The 12,534-nt window shown below is 47.2% G+C and overlaps 1 protein-coding gene across 10 annotated transcripts in view; it reads left to right on the top strand.

The window, feature by feature from the left end:
* The window catches only part of SRPK2 (SRSF protein kinase 2), a 235,110-nt gene that overhangs the window by 167,737 nt on the left and 54,839 nt on the right, over positions 1–12,534 (top strand). For all 10 annotated transcript variants that reach the window (XM_033959742.1, XM_033959744.1, XM_033959740.1 and 7 more), the window contains 2 exons: positions 8,711–8,811; positions 8,899–9,006. In XM_033959742.1, coding sequence (XP_033815633.1) covers positions 8,711–8,811; positions 8,899–9,006 — 209 coding nt within the window. The remainder of the gene's footprint in view (positions 1–8,710; positions 8,812–8,898; positions 9,007–12,534) is intronic.

Raw genomic sequence — 12,534 nt, 5'->3', positions numbered from 1 at the left:
CACAGGCCTCTCTGGAGCCTGAAGCCTCTTCTTCTTCTAGTCCGTCTCGCAGACCGGCGACGGCGGACCAACTGTCCTTTTCATCGTTCCTCAGGCAGATGGCAGATGACATGGACATTACTCTCGATGCTGGGTCTCGATATTCCAAGGAGTACCTCAATACCATGCACTTGCCTCGTCCTCCGGCAGAGTCCTTGCGGCTTCCCCTGCACAAGCTCCTCGACCAGACCTTCATGCGATGCTTCGAGTCTCCTTACTCTATCCCTGCGGTCCCTGGCAAATTGGATGCGCGGTACCGCACGGTGCATCATAAAGGCTTCGAGGGTCCTCAGCTTTCTCACCAGTCCCTCCTGGTGGAATCCTCGCTCAAGCGGTCTCATCCTGGCCAGGTCTATGCTTCAGTGCCTCCGGGCCGCGAGGGCAGAACCATGGATAAGTTTGGTCGACGCATCTATCAGAATTCGATGATGGCGTCTCGAGTCCTGAATTACAATTTCCACTTTGCAGCCTACTTGGAATTTTTTCTACCTATGCTTCAGAAGTTCACACCATACATCGAGTCCCAGGCTAGGTTTGAGTGTGAGGAAGTGGTTGCTTCGCTGTCCCAACTTCGGCTTCAGTTAATGCAATCTGCCTATGATGCGTTCGAGCTCTCAGCCCGAGCGGCGGCCTGCTCGGTGGCGATGCGCCGGTTGGCCTGGTTGCGGACCATTGATATGGACCCGAATCTTCAGGACCGCCTGGCGAACGTCCCGTGTGCTGGGGCGGATCTTTTTGACGAATCCATCGAGACTCACGAAGAAGTTGTCTGACCATGAAAAGTCCTTCCAATCTATCCTTCGGCCGAAGCCTAAGCCTCAGCAGTCTCGACCTTCTCGTCCGCCGTTGATTTATCAGAGGCGTTATCAGCCGAGGCAAACTCCACCTGCGAGGCAACCGGCGAAGCGTCAGCCTCCCCAGAAGGGTCAGCCTAAGTCTCAGTCGCCTGCTGTCCCTAAGACCACTCAGCCTTTTTGACTGTCTCGTCGAGGGCATAACCAACCTCGTTCTGCCTCCCCCTGTTTTTCCCATCGGAGGGTGCCTCCATCATTTTTATCATTGCTGGGAGGCCATAACAACCGACCTCTGGGTCCTTACTATCATCAAGGAAGGATACTCTCTTCATTTCCATCGGGTCCCTCCGGACCACCCTCCAAGAGAGTATCCTTCCAACTTGACTCAGACCGCCCTTCTTCTTCAGGAAGCTCAGGCTTTGCTCCGGCTTCGTGCCGTGGAGCCGGTTCCGACGGACCAACTGAACCAGGGGTTTTACTCCCGGTACTTCCTTGTTCCGAAGAAGACGGGCGACCTGCGACCTATTTTGGACCTCAGGGTCCTCAACAAATTCCTAGTCAAAGAGAGGTTTCGCATGCTGACACTTGCTTCTCTCTACCCCCTCCTCGAGCAGAACGACTGGTTATGCTCTCTGGATCTCAAGGAGGCCTACACTCATATTCCCATTCATCCGGCCTCTCGCAAGTTCCTCAGATTTCAGGTGGGACATCTCCATCTGCAGTATCGAGTGCTTCCATTCGGCCTGTCTTCGTCCCCCAGAGTCTTCACCAAATGTCTGGTAGTGGTGGCCGCGGCCCTCCGGAACCAAGGTCTTCAGGTATTCCCCTACCTCGACGACTGGCTGATCAAGGCTCCCTCGGCCTCGGGGGTCCTCTCAGTGACCCTATCAACGATTCTGTTCCTGCAGAGTTTGGGATTCGAGATCAACTTTCCCAAGTCTCATCTACAGCCGACCCAGTCTCTTCCCTTCATTGGGGCTGTCCTGGATACCGTACGTCTCAGAGCATTCCTTCCTTCTCAGCGCATGGATGCTCTTCTTTATCTCTGCCAGTCTGTGTCTTCTCGCCAGACCATCTCAGCGAGACACATGATGGTCCTCTTGGGCCACATGGCCTCTACAGTTCATGTGACGCCGTTTGCCAGACTCCACCTCAGAATTCCTCAGTGGACCCTGGCATCTCAGTGGACTCAGGTGTCGGATCCGTTGACTCGACACATCACAGTCACTCCTGCTCTTCGGCAGTCTCTGCTCTGGTGGATGACCTTTTCGAATCTATCCAGAGGTTTGCTGTTTCATTCTCCTCCCCACCAGAAGGTTCTCACAACCGATTCCTCGACCTATGCCTGGGGAGCGCATCTGGATGGGCTTCGCACTCAGGGATTCTGGACCTGTGCGGACCGACTCCATCAAATCAATCTTCTGGAGCTCAGAGCCATCTTCAATGCTCTTCAAGCTTTTCAACATCTGCTTCATGACATGGTGGTCCTCATTCGCACCGACAATCAGGTCGCCATGTATTATGTCAACAAGCAAGGGGGCACGGGCTCGGCCTCCCTCTGCCAGGAAGCTCTCAGAGTCTGGGATTGGGCGGTTCGCCACAACACCTTCCTCAAAGCTGTCTACATTCAGGGGAGGGACAATGTCTTGGCGGACATACTGAGTCATCTTCTCCAGCCTCACAAATGGACACTCCACTCCAAGCCCCTTCATCAGATCTTTGCTCAGTGGGGAACGCCTCAGATAGACCTCTTTGCGGCTCCCCACAATTTCAAGCTGCCTCAGTTTTGCTCCAGGATCTACGCTCCTCATCGCCTCGAGGCAGATGCTTTTCTGCTGGATTGGGGGAATCGCTTTCTGTATGCGTTTCCGCCATTCCCTCTCATTCAAAAGACTCTAGTCAAACTAAAGTCCGAACATGCCACCATGATTCTGATAGCTCCTCGGTGGCCCAGGCAACCTTGGTTCTCCCTTCTACTTCAACTCAGCAGCAAGCTCCTCGGTGGCCCAGGCAACCTTGGTTCTCCCTTCTACTTCAACTCAGCAGCAGGGAACCTTACCTACTTCCAGTGTTTCCCTCACTGCTTACTCAGCATCAGGGGTCTCTGCTTCATCCCAACCTGCAGTCTCTCCGCCTGACAGCTTGGTTCCTCTCAACGTAACTCCGCACCAGTTTTCCCAGGCAGTGAGGGATGTCTTGGAGGCTTCCAGGAAGCCTGCTACTCGTCAATACTACTCCCAAAAATGGACTAGATTTTCTTCATGGTGTATTTCCAATTCTAAGGAGCCTCAGCGAGCCTCCCTATCCTCTGTTTTGGACTATCTTTTACATCTGTCTCAGTCTAGTCTCAAGTCGACATCTATACGAGTCCACCTGAGTGCTATTGCGGCTTTCCATCAGCCTCTACAAGGGAAACCTCTCTCTTCTCATCCTGTGGTTTTCAGATTTATGAAAGGACTTTTTCATGTCAATCCTCCTCTCAAACCGCCTCCAGTGGTTTGGGATCTAAATGTTGTCCTTTCTCAGCTTATGAAACCTCCTTTTGAGCCTCTGAGTAAGGCTCCACTAAAGTTTCTCACTTGGAAAGTGGTTTTTCTGGTGGCCCTCACATCTGCTCGCAGGGTCAGTGAGCTTCAGGCCTTGGTGGCGGACCCACCTTTCACAGTATTCCATCATGACAAGGTGGTCCTCCGCACTCACCTGAAATTCCTGCCTAAAGTGGTCTCTGAATTTCACCTCAACCAATCCATTGTGCTTCCAGTGTTCTTTCCAAAGCCTCATTCTCATCCTGGAGAATCAGCTCTTCACACTCTGGACTGTAAACGTGCTTTGGCTTTCTACTTGGATCGCACCAAACCACACAGAACTGCTCCTCAACTTTTCGTCTCCTTTGATCCAAACAAGTTGGGACGACCTGTATCGAAGCGCACCATCTCCAACTGGATGGCGGCTTGTATCTCTTTCTGCTATGCCCAGGCTGGATTACCCCTTCCCTGTAAGGTCACAGCACATAGGGTCAGAGCAATGGCAGCCTCTGTAGCCTTCCTCAGATCGACACCGATTGAGGAGATTTGTAGGGCTGCCACTTGTTCCTCGGTTCATACGTTCACCTCTCATTATTGTCTGGATACTTTCTCCAGACGGGATGGGCAGTTTGGCCAAACTGTGTTACAAAATTTGTTCTCCTAAGTTGCCAACTCTCCCTCCATCCCATTGAGGTTAGCTTGGAGGTCACCCACTAGTGAGAATACCTGCCTGCTTGTCCTGGGATAAAGCAATGTTACTTACCGTAACAGTTGTTATCCAGGGACAGCAGGCAGCTATTCTCACGTCCCACCCACCTCCCCTGGGTTGGCTTCTCTGCTAGCTACCTGAACTGAGGAGACACGCCCGGACCATCGGGCGGGAAGGCACTGGCGCATGCGCGGTGCGGGCATCTCGAAACTTCTGAGTTTCTTCAAGCAAGACATGCTTGCAAGATGTCCGTATCGGGGCTCTGTCGGATGACATCACCCACTAGTGAGAATAGCTGCCTGCTGTCCCTGGATAACAACTGTTACGGTAAGTAACATTGCTTTCTATTCCACCATTACCTTGCGGTTCAAAGCGTTAAAGAAGGTGCATTACAAAAGAAGAACTTTGGTCATTTCTAGTAATGGTAAAGAGTAGATCAGGTAGTATCAGAGTCGGGAGGAAGATGGTAAATAGTAGGTCGGGTAATATCGGTGAGTCGGGAAGAAGATGGGACGAGGAAGGTATTTGTGGTGTTAAGACTTTTCAGGGATTTCTTGAAGAGAAGAGTCTTTATTTCTTTTCTGAACATCTTGTAGTCTGGGGTTGTTATCAGTAGATTGGAGATTTGGTTATCTAGTTTTGCTGCTTGAGTGGCCAGGAGGCCAGCAAGGTACTGGGTAGGAGTGAGCTTTTTGCGCTCCTGCCCGGTGCTGAACTGCTCACTGAATGGCTGCCACCAGTTCTTGCAGGACTCATGAGATCTGGCGGCAGGGAGTGGCTCAGGGCTGGGCAAGAATGTAAAAAAGCTCGCTCATCCCAGGCACAGCCGCTGTTCTGTGACAACTCGAGGCAGCCATTCAGGGAGGGACTCTGCATGGGGCAGGAGTGCAGAAAGCTTGCACCTTCCCGGTACACCGCTGGACCACCAGAGATTCAAAAAAGGTACAGTTGGGAGGGAGGTAAAAAATTTGGCAGAGTTGGCTGGGACAGGAGATGGGAGGGATCCTTCCTGTTCCGGCCTACCACTGGACCGCCAAGTCATACAGCAGGCTTGGTGGAGCCCTGCAGGGCATCAGGAGGGGTGGGGACAGGGGACAGGGCAGGGAGGTGGGACAAGGTGCAGAGCCTGGCTGGGAGGAAGGGGAGGCAGGGTGGAGAGCTTGGCAGGGCAGGAAGTGAGGAGAGCTGGATGCAAATCCTGGCAGGGCATATGAATATTATACCCCTCCCGCCCTGCTTGTATTCGAGTCAACCTTTTTTCCTCCCTTTTTGAGGAAAAAGGTTACCTCGACATATTCAGATCGTCTTATATTCAAATATATACAGTAAATGACGCCACACTCCATTTAAAACATTACAGTTTCCTACTGACCTATATCTACGTCATACATAGCACAAAAAGAGCAAGATGGATTTGCCAATTACAATCTGTGGAACCCCTGGATTTAAATGCATGCATAGAGTGGCAGCAATTTATTGAAATCAAACACAAGACAGAGTATGAATTGCACTGAATTTGTCACTGAGTTTGCCACAAGTGGTTTCATGAATGAGGATTAACATTGCTGCATAAGAACCAATTGGATTCGAGCTACGTATGACTTAGATATGAGTCAGTAGGAGACCACGGCGTTTTAAATGGAGTGCGGTGCCATTTTCATTTAAGTACTGGTACATGATAAAAGTTAACCCAAAGAGTTGCGAAGCCAAGAAATGAAGAGGAGCAGTATAATGCAATAATCCTTTGGCAGCCATTCAGATAGTGGCTCTACACATGGGAGGAAGGGAGGGAGCACAGGGTGCAGAGCCTAGCAGGGGAGGGAGGGAGACAAGCTGGGTGCAAAACCTGGCAGTGCAGGGGAGGTGTGCAGGGGAGGGAGGCAGGGAAGGGGGCTGGGTGCAGAGCCTGATGGAGAGGGATGGGTAAATAGAGCAGAGCAGGGAAGAGAGGGAGGGAGGAGGGCTGAGTACAGAGCTTGGCAGGTTTATATTCAAAGCAACCTTTTTTCTCATTTTTGGGGGGGCTAAAAGGTCACCTCAGTTTATATTCGAGTATATATGGTACTCTTTGCCGCTTCATCCCTCTCTAGTTAAATTTTTGTTAAATGCTGGATTAACAAATTGTTTATGCTAACATGATGTATGCTAACTAAATTCATACAAAATAGGACATTAGAACTTTTGAGTTTGGGGAGCTTCAGTTTTTATTTGTATATAATGTAACTCGTTAATACTTTTCTCATGGTAAGGCCAATTCCTTTGAGCTAATAGAAATTGTAGGAATATTTTTTAGATTAAAATAGACCTTATTAGTAGAGTGGCTTTTTTTTTTCCTATGTGGATGTTACCTCCCAGTTCACCTTCATTAAGAGTATGTCATCTTGGAATATAAAATAAGAAGGCCAGAACCAGTGTTTCTCTACATTTACCTTCCTCTTTGCCTTTAAAGTCCTTCAGTTGTTAAATCTATGTTAGTAGCATAAAAATATTAGAGAACTGATTGCAAGCTGATCTGACATCGCCAGTTAATAAGATGTAATTGTGTAGTAGTGTTCTCTCCTAAAAACAAATCACTCTCTTTCATGTTTTATTGTGGTGAATAAGGGCTCCTTTTACATAGGTGCGCTAGGACCTTAGCGCACACGTTAAATTCCTGAGCGTGCTAGCCACTACCGCCTCCTTTTTAGGGAGGTGGTAGATTTTTGGCTACCGTGCAGTAATTTTGTATGTGCGCACCCTAGCGCACCTTCGTAAAAGGAGCCCTAAATATGCAGTGAGAAAGAAATTATATTTGTTCATGTACACAGAGAAAGAATAACTTTTTTTTGGTGGTGGGGGGATTATTTTAGGTGTGGTTTATCTGTTTAGCAATGTTTGTTTCTGTTGAAGCCATAATAAATTTCACCAGCTGACTTGCTATTTTTCTTATATTCTACCCTAATACAAATTGTTCAAAGTAGATCACAATTGTAAACCATAATTAAAATTTTTAAATATGTTGCATATTGTTATGCAAATGCATACATGAAATTACAATGCAGCTCTATTATTTATTTTTAAGTATCTTTTAAATTATTTTATTTTCTAAATGACAGCGGAAGAGCATTCAAAATAACAAGTCACTACAGAGGACCACAACTTCTCATTTGCATCACAATATTATAGGAGTGGTACAGGGGAAGCAATTGCCAATATTTGACTGTCGAAGCAATGAAATCGACAATAAGCTAGAATCATGTAATAAACCTTTTTCCCCATGAAATCCACCAGGGAGAAAAAATGAAAGTTTTATAAGATCTGGATAACCCTCAAATAAAGGGGAAAGTATACAGCAGCTAAAGACTCCTAGGAGGGTTCTAAACCAGTCTGGCAGGATTCAAGAAGAGGAAATTAACAGGTAAGAATACATTTCCCTTAGCCTATCATCCTGCCAGACCAGCCCAAGTGTGTGGAAAGTATCTAAGCCCTTTCTGGGAATGACAGTGTCAAATGCAGTCTCTCTCTGGTTCTGTATACTAATAAGTAATAGTTAACAAAAAATGTAAGAACCAGGTGTACACATTTAAAAAACTCCCCAACGAAATTGTCTTGAGCACTGTCTAGGATGAGATCTGCGCTCTCCTTGAAATAAGTTTGCAGATTCCCTTGGAACTTGTGGACCATTTAATAAGTACGGTGAAGAGATCGTTTCTGTGCCCCTGGATAAGAAGATTTTGAAACTGCTTCTCTTTTGCTTAGCCTACCAAGAAGTACAGCCAAAAGCTGATTTTCGGATGGATTATACACTTTCAGATATCTGAAGAGAACATGATAAAAATCCAAGTCAACACACTTTGCTTTTTTCTTCACATTCTTCCTAAGAAATGATCAAGAGAAGAATTATCAGATTCAAGGAACGGCAGAATTATCTTAGAAGGATGGTATTAGACATACAGTAAGTAATAAAAAAGCTAGAATTAATAAGATGGATCTCTGCAAAATAAGGCAGCTCCAAAAATGTGCTTGGATGAATAGTCAAAATATATGTCAAGAGTTCAGTCCTACCATTTAAAGAGGCTTAAAGGAAGTACTTTGGAATTCTGAAGATCAGAAAAATATTCCATTTGAATAAGACTCTACAGAAGAAATGATCTAAAAATTAGAATTGGAGAAATAGCTCTTTATGATCTTGTTTGAATTGCCAGCTGAATTGTATGGTGTAAATTTTGCTGGTCCTGTTTTAAAGAAAAAAATAAAAAGTATACTGTAGACCCCATATAATGCAAAATTGCTTAAAACACAATTAAGGACACCCTTTTTGTTATTAGATATCATACTTTAGAGCTGATTTAAGGCAGATTCACTTAGAATGTAATAAAATATCTTGAACCACATTGTCAATGTTATATGGGATCTAATGTGTATATCCTATAAAGAATCTCTGTTTAACAACTGGCCAACTATAGCAAAATTAATTCCTGAGAGTTGTCTGTCAACCATGCAATACTTTCAACTCCTCCTTCCCTCCTTTGCTGAAAGAGGGATGGCTCTATGATAAAATAATGTTCAGAAATTACTTATATACATGTAATAAAAACAGAGGAAATATACCTATAATGAAACTCCTTGGATATAAACAATACTTTTTAAAATATTTTTACCAGCAAAAACCCGTGCAGCTGATTTGTTGGTGAATCCCCTTGATCCAAGAAATGCAGATACAATTAGAGTTAAAATTGCTGACTTGGGGAATGCATGCTGGGTGGTAAGTATAGAAATTAATTAATTCATCTTTAATACCATGTTTACTTTTCATTATTTTTTCCCTTTTAATGTGATCTTTCTATTACAGCACAAGCACTTCACAGAAGACATCCAGACACGACAATATAGGTCCATTGAAGTTTTAATAGGAGCAGGTTACAGTACACCTGCTGACATCTGGAGTACAGCTTGTATGGTAAGAACCACGTAAATTTTGTTCATCAAATTGAAAGGTATAATATAGTTGCATGAAATTGTAACAAACTGCTTATTTCAGCTCTTGAAATAGAGCTGTTGTACTTTCCTTCAATACCCTAGAAGACATCATCAGTCCATTAAGAGAGAAATAATTACAGAAGTACATAGACAGAACATTATTTGACTCAATCTGTAAGAGTCAAGTCACCAGTTGAATCATCATTGTCTCACTCATATGGTAATAGCTATTTGTTTCCTATTCTTGAATGATAACATATGAGTACATTTTATTTCTTATTTCACACTGTCCACTAAGGGGTAATTTTATAAAGCATTTTCCACTTGTAAAGCATTTCCCTAGCAACAGCAGCAGATGCATCCAGAGACCAATGGGGATAGCCCACATCTACCAGCAGGCGGAGATAGAGAAACTGATTAACAGGTGGTCCTATTGGCTGGCACTCCTCCTGTTTATCCAGTATTCTCTATCTCCCAGCAGGAAAAGGTCGCTATTCAACTAGCTCCTGAATTCTGGCTGTGACTGGAACTTTATTTTCTCCTGTTGAGGTTTCTCTTCAGTGAGACTGTCAAAGCTCAAGGTTAACAAAGCAATGGGGCCGGACAACCTGCACCCCAGGGTGCTTAGGGAGCTGAGTGATGTCTTGGCGGAGCCACTGTCCGCGCTCTTCAACCTCTCCCTTAGTACAGGCAGCGTCCCGTTGGACTGGAGGATGGCTAATGTCATTCCACTCCACAAGAAAGGCTCAAAGATGGAGACAGCAAACTACAGACCAGTGAGTCTAACATCGATAGTGAGCAAACTAATGGAAACTCTAATCAAACACCAATTAGATAAGATCCTGGATGAGGAGAATCTACGGGATCCCCGACAACATGGATTTACTAAGGGGAGATCCTGCCAATCCAACCTGATCAGCTTCTTTGACTGGGTAACGGGGAAGCTGGATATTGGGGAGTCCCTGGACATCGTGTACCTGGACTTTAGCAAAGCATTCGATAGCGTACCACACCGCAGGTTACTGAGCAAGATGAGTTCTATAGGATTAGGTAACACATTGACGAAATGGGTTGGGAGCTGGCTTGGAGGTAGGCTCCAAAGGGTGGTGGTGAACGGCACCCCCTCCGAAATGACGGAGGTGATTAGTGGAGTACCACAGGGCTCAGTCTTGGGCCCAATCCTATTCAACATCTTTATAAGAGACTTGGCAGAAGGGCTTCGAGGTAAAATAACATTATTCGCCGATGACGCCAAACTGAGTAATGTAGTGGGCAAATGCACACAGACGAAGATTCAGTGCCCGACAACATGATGCACGACAACATGATGCACGACCTACTCCTACTGGAGCGATGGTCTAGGACATGGCAACTCAACTTCAATGCCAAAAAATGCAAAGTTATGCACCTGGGCAGCCAGAATCCATGCAAGTCTTATACCCTTAATGGCGAGATCCTAGCAAAAACGGTAGCAGAATGAGACTTGGGGGTAATCGTCAGTGAGGACATGAAGTCTGCCAATCAAGTGGAGCAGGCTTCGTCCAAGGCAAGACAAATCATGGGCTGCATACGAAGGGGTTTCGTCAGTCGTAAGGCGGAAGTCATTATGCCATTGTATAGATCCATGGTGAGGCCCCACCTGGAATACTGTGTGCAATTCTGGAGGTCGCATTATCGCAAGGATGTGCTGAGACTGGAGTCGGTGCAAAGAATGGCCACCCGGATGGTCTCGGGACTCAAGGATCTACCATACGAAAAACGGCTTGACAAATTACTCGCTCGAGGAGCGCAGAGAGAGGGGGGACATGATCGAGACGTTCAAGTATCTTACGGGCCGCATCGAGGCGGAGGAAGATATCTTCTTTTTCAAGGGTCCCACGACAACAAGAGGGCATCCGTTGAAAATCAGGGGCGGGAAACTACGAGGTGACACCAGGAAATTCTTTTTCACTGAAAGAGTGGTTGATCGCTGGAATAGTCTTCCACTACAGGTGATTGAGGCCAGCAGCGTGCCTGATTTTAAGGCCAAATGGGATCGGCACATGGGATCTATTCACAGGGCAAAGGTAGGGGAGGGACATTAAGGTGGGCAGACTAGATGGGCCGTGGGCCCTTATCTGCCATCTATTTCTATGTTTCTATGTTATTCTGCTTCTCCTGTTGAGGTTTCTCTTCAGTGAGCTGGCAGTGATATTTCTCCTGTTGAGATTTTCTCTTCAGTGAGACAGCGGTGTCCGGCTGAACGGTGCCGGCTTTAGGGGTTACACCTGGGCCCCCCCCAGGTCCCTGCCTCACCCTCCCTCCAGTGATAGAGGGTCTAACTGGGTATCTAGTTTTTCTTCTTTCCCTTAAAAAAAAAACAAAACAGAGACCTTACTGGCTATTTCTGCTTGTGCCCTATCAGGGGTGCTCCACCGGTGCATACCGGCGTCTGTCAGCTCTGTCATCCAGGTTGTGAGTATTCCTTTTTTACATTGCATCTGCGGTTATGTTTTCTAGTGGTGTTGGAGCTGTGAGTTTTGGTTTGGAGTTGTCTTAGGACTGCGGGGTTTGTTAATGGTATTATCCCAGGACAAGCAGGCATGATATTCTCACATGTGGGTGACGTCATCTACGGAGCCCCGATGCGGAAGCATTTTCAAGCAAACTTGATTGAAGATTTAAGTTTACTCTGCTGCTCCACGCATGCATGCCTTCCTGCTCCACTAGGGGGCGCATCCCATCGTGGTCTCCAGTTCAAAATTTTCCGCTGAGCCTAGAAGTCGTGTTTTTTCAGGCTCTGCCCCAACTGCCTTCTAGCACCGCAATTTTTTCTTGTTTTTCTCGATTTAGTTGTTGTACGCGAGTTTTTTCTTGTTTCAACTGTTCCTGCTTCGTTTTTCACTGACCCGGAGGCTTCCGGGTCCCCGTGGCCGCGTGGCTATTCGAGCCGCGGCCAGTTTCGATTCTATGTCCCGGCCTTTGACCGGCTTTAAAAAGTGCTCCCGGTGCGAGTGGCTTCTTTCCATCACAGACCCGCATCACCGGTGCATCCTCTGCCTGGGGGCCGCTCATCCAACCGACTCCTGCCCCCAGTGCGCTACTTTCCAGAACCGGGCCCTCCGTCGAAGGAAAGCCCGCATGGCGGATCTTTTCGCCCCGGACCAACTCTCTACCTCGGCCTCGAGGTCGGCCCCAACCTCGGCCCCGGCCTTGACCTCGGCCCCGAATACCTCGGCATCGCCCCGAGACTCGAACCCGAAGTCCTCGGGACAACAGAAGACTTCGGCTCCGGGTAAGTCCCCTCTTCCCTCTTCAGGTTCTGTACCAGCAAAGAAACCAGCCTTGGGGACGCCGTCGACGCATGGCGGAAGTCCCATGCGTACAGCCTTGGCGAAGCCCTCCAAGCCTTTGGGCCATGCCTCCACCACACGGGAATACTCTTGATATGAGGTCGCCCCCGGTGGAGTGCACCGAGGCAGTGGACATGCCCTCGATGCTGTCCGTGCCCGTTTTCCAGGACCTACTC

This window comes from Geotrypetes seraphini, chromosome 9 (assembly GCF_902459505.1).
Source record: "Geotrypetes seraphini chromosome 9, aGeoSer1.1, whole genome shotgun sequence".
Taxonomy (NCBI): Eukaryota; Metazoa; Chordata; class Amphibia; order Gymnophiona; family Dermophiidae; genus Geotrypetes; species Geotrypetes seraphini.
This window is presented reverse-complemented; position numbering and strand designations above follow the sequence as displayed.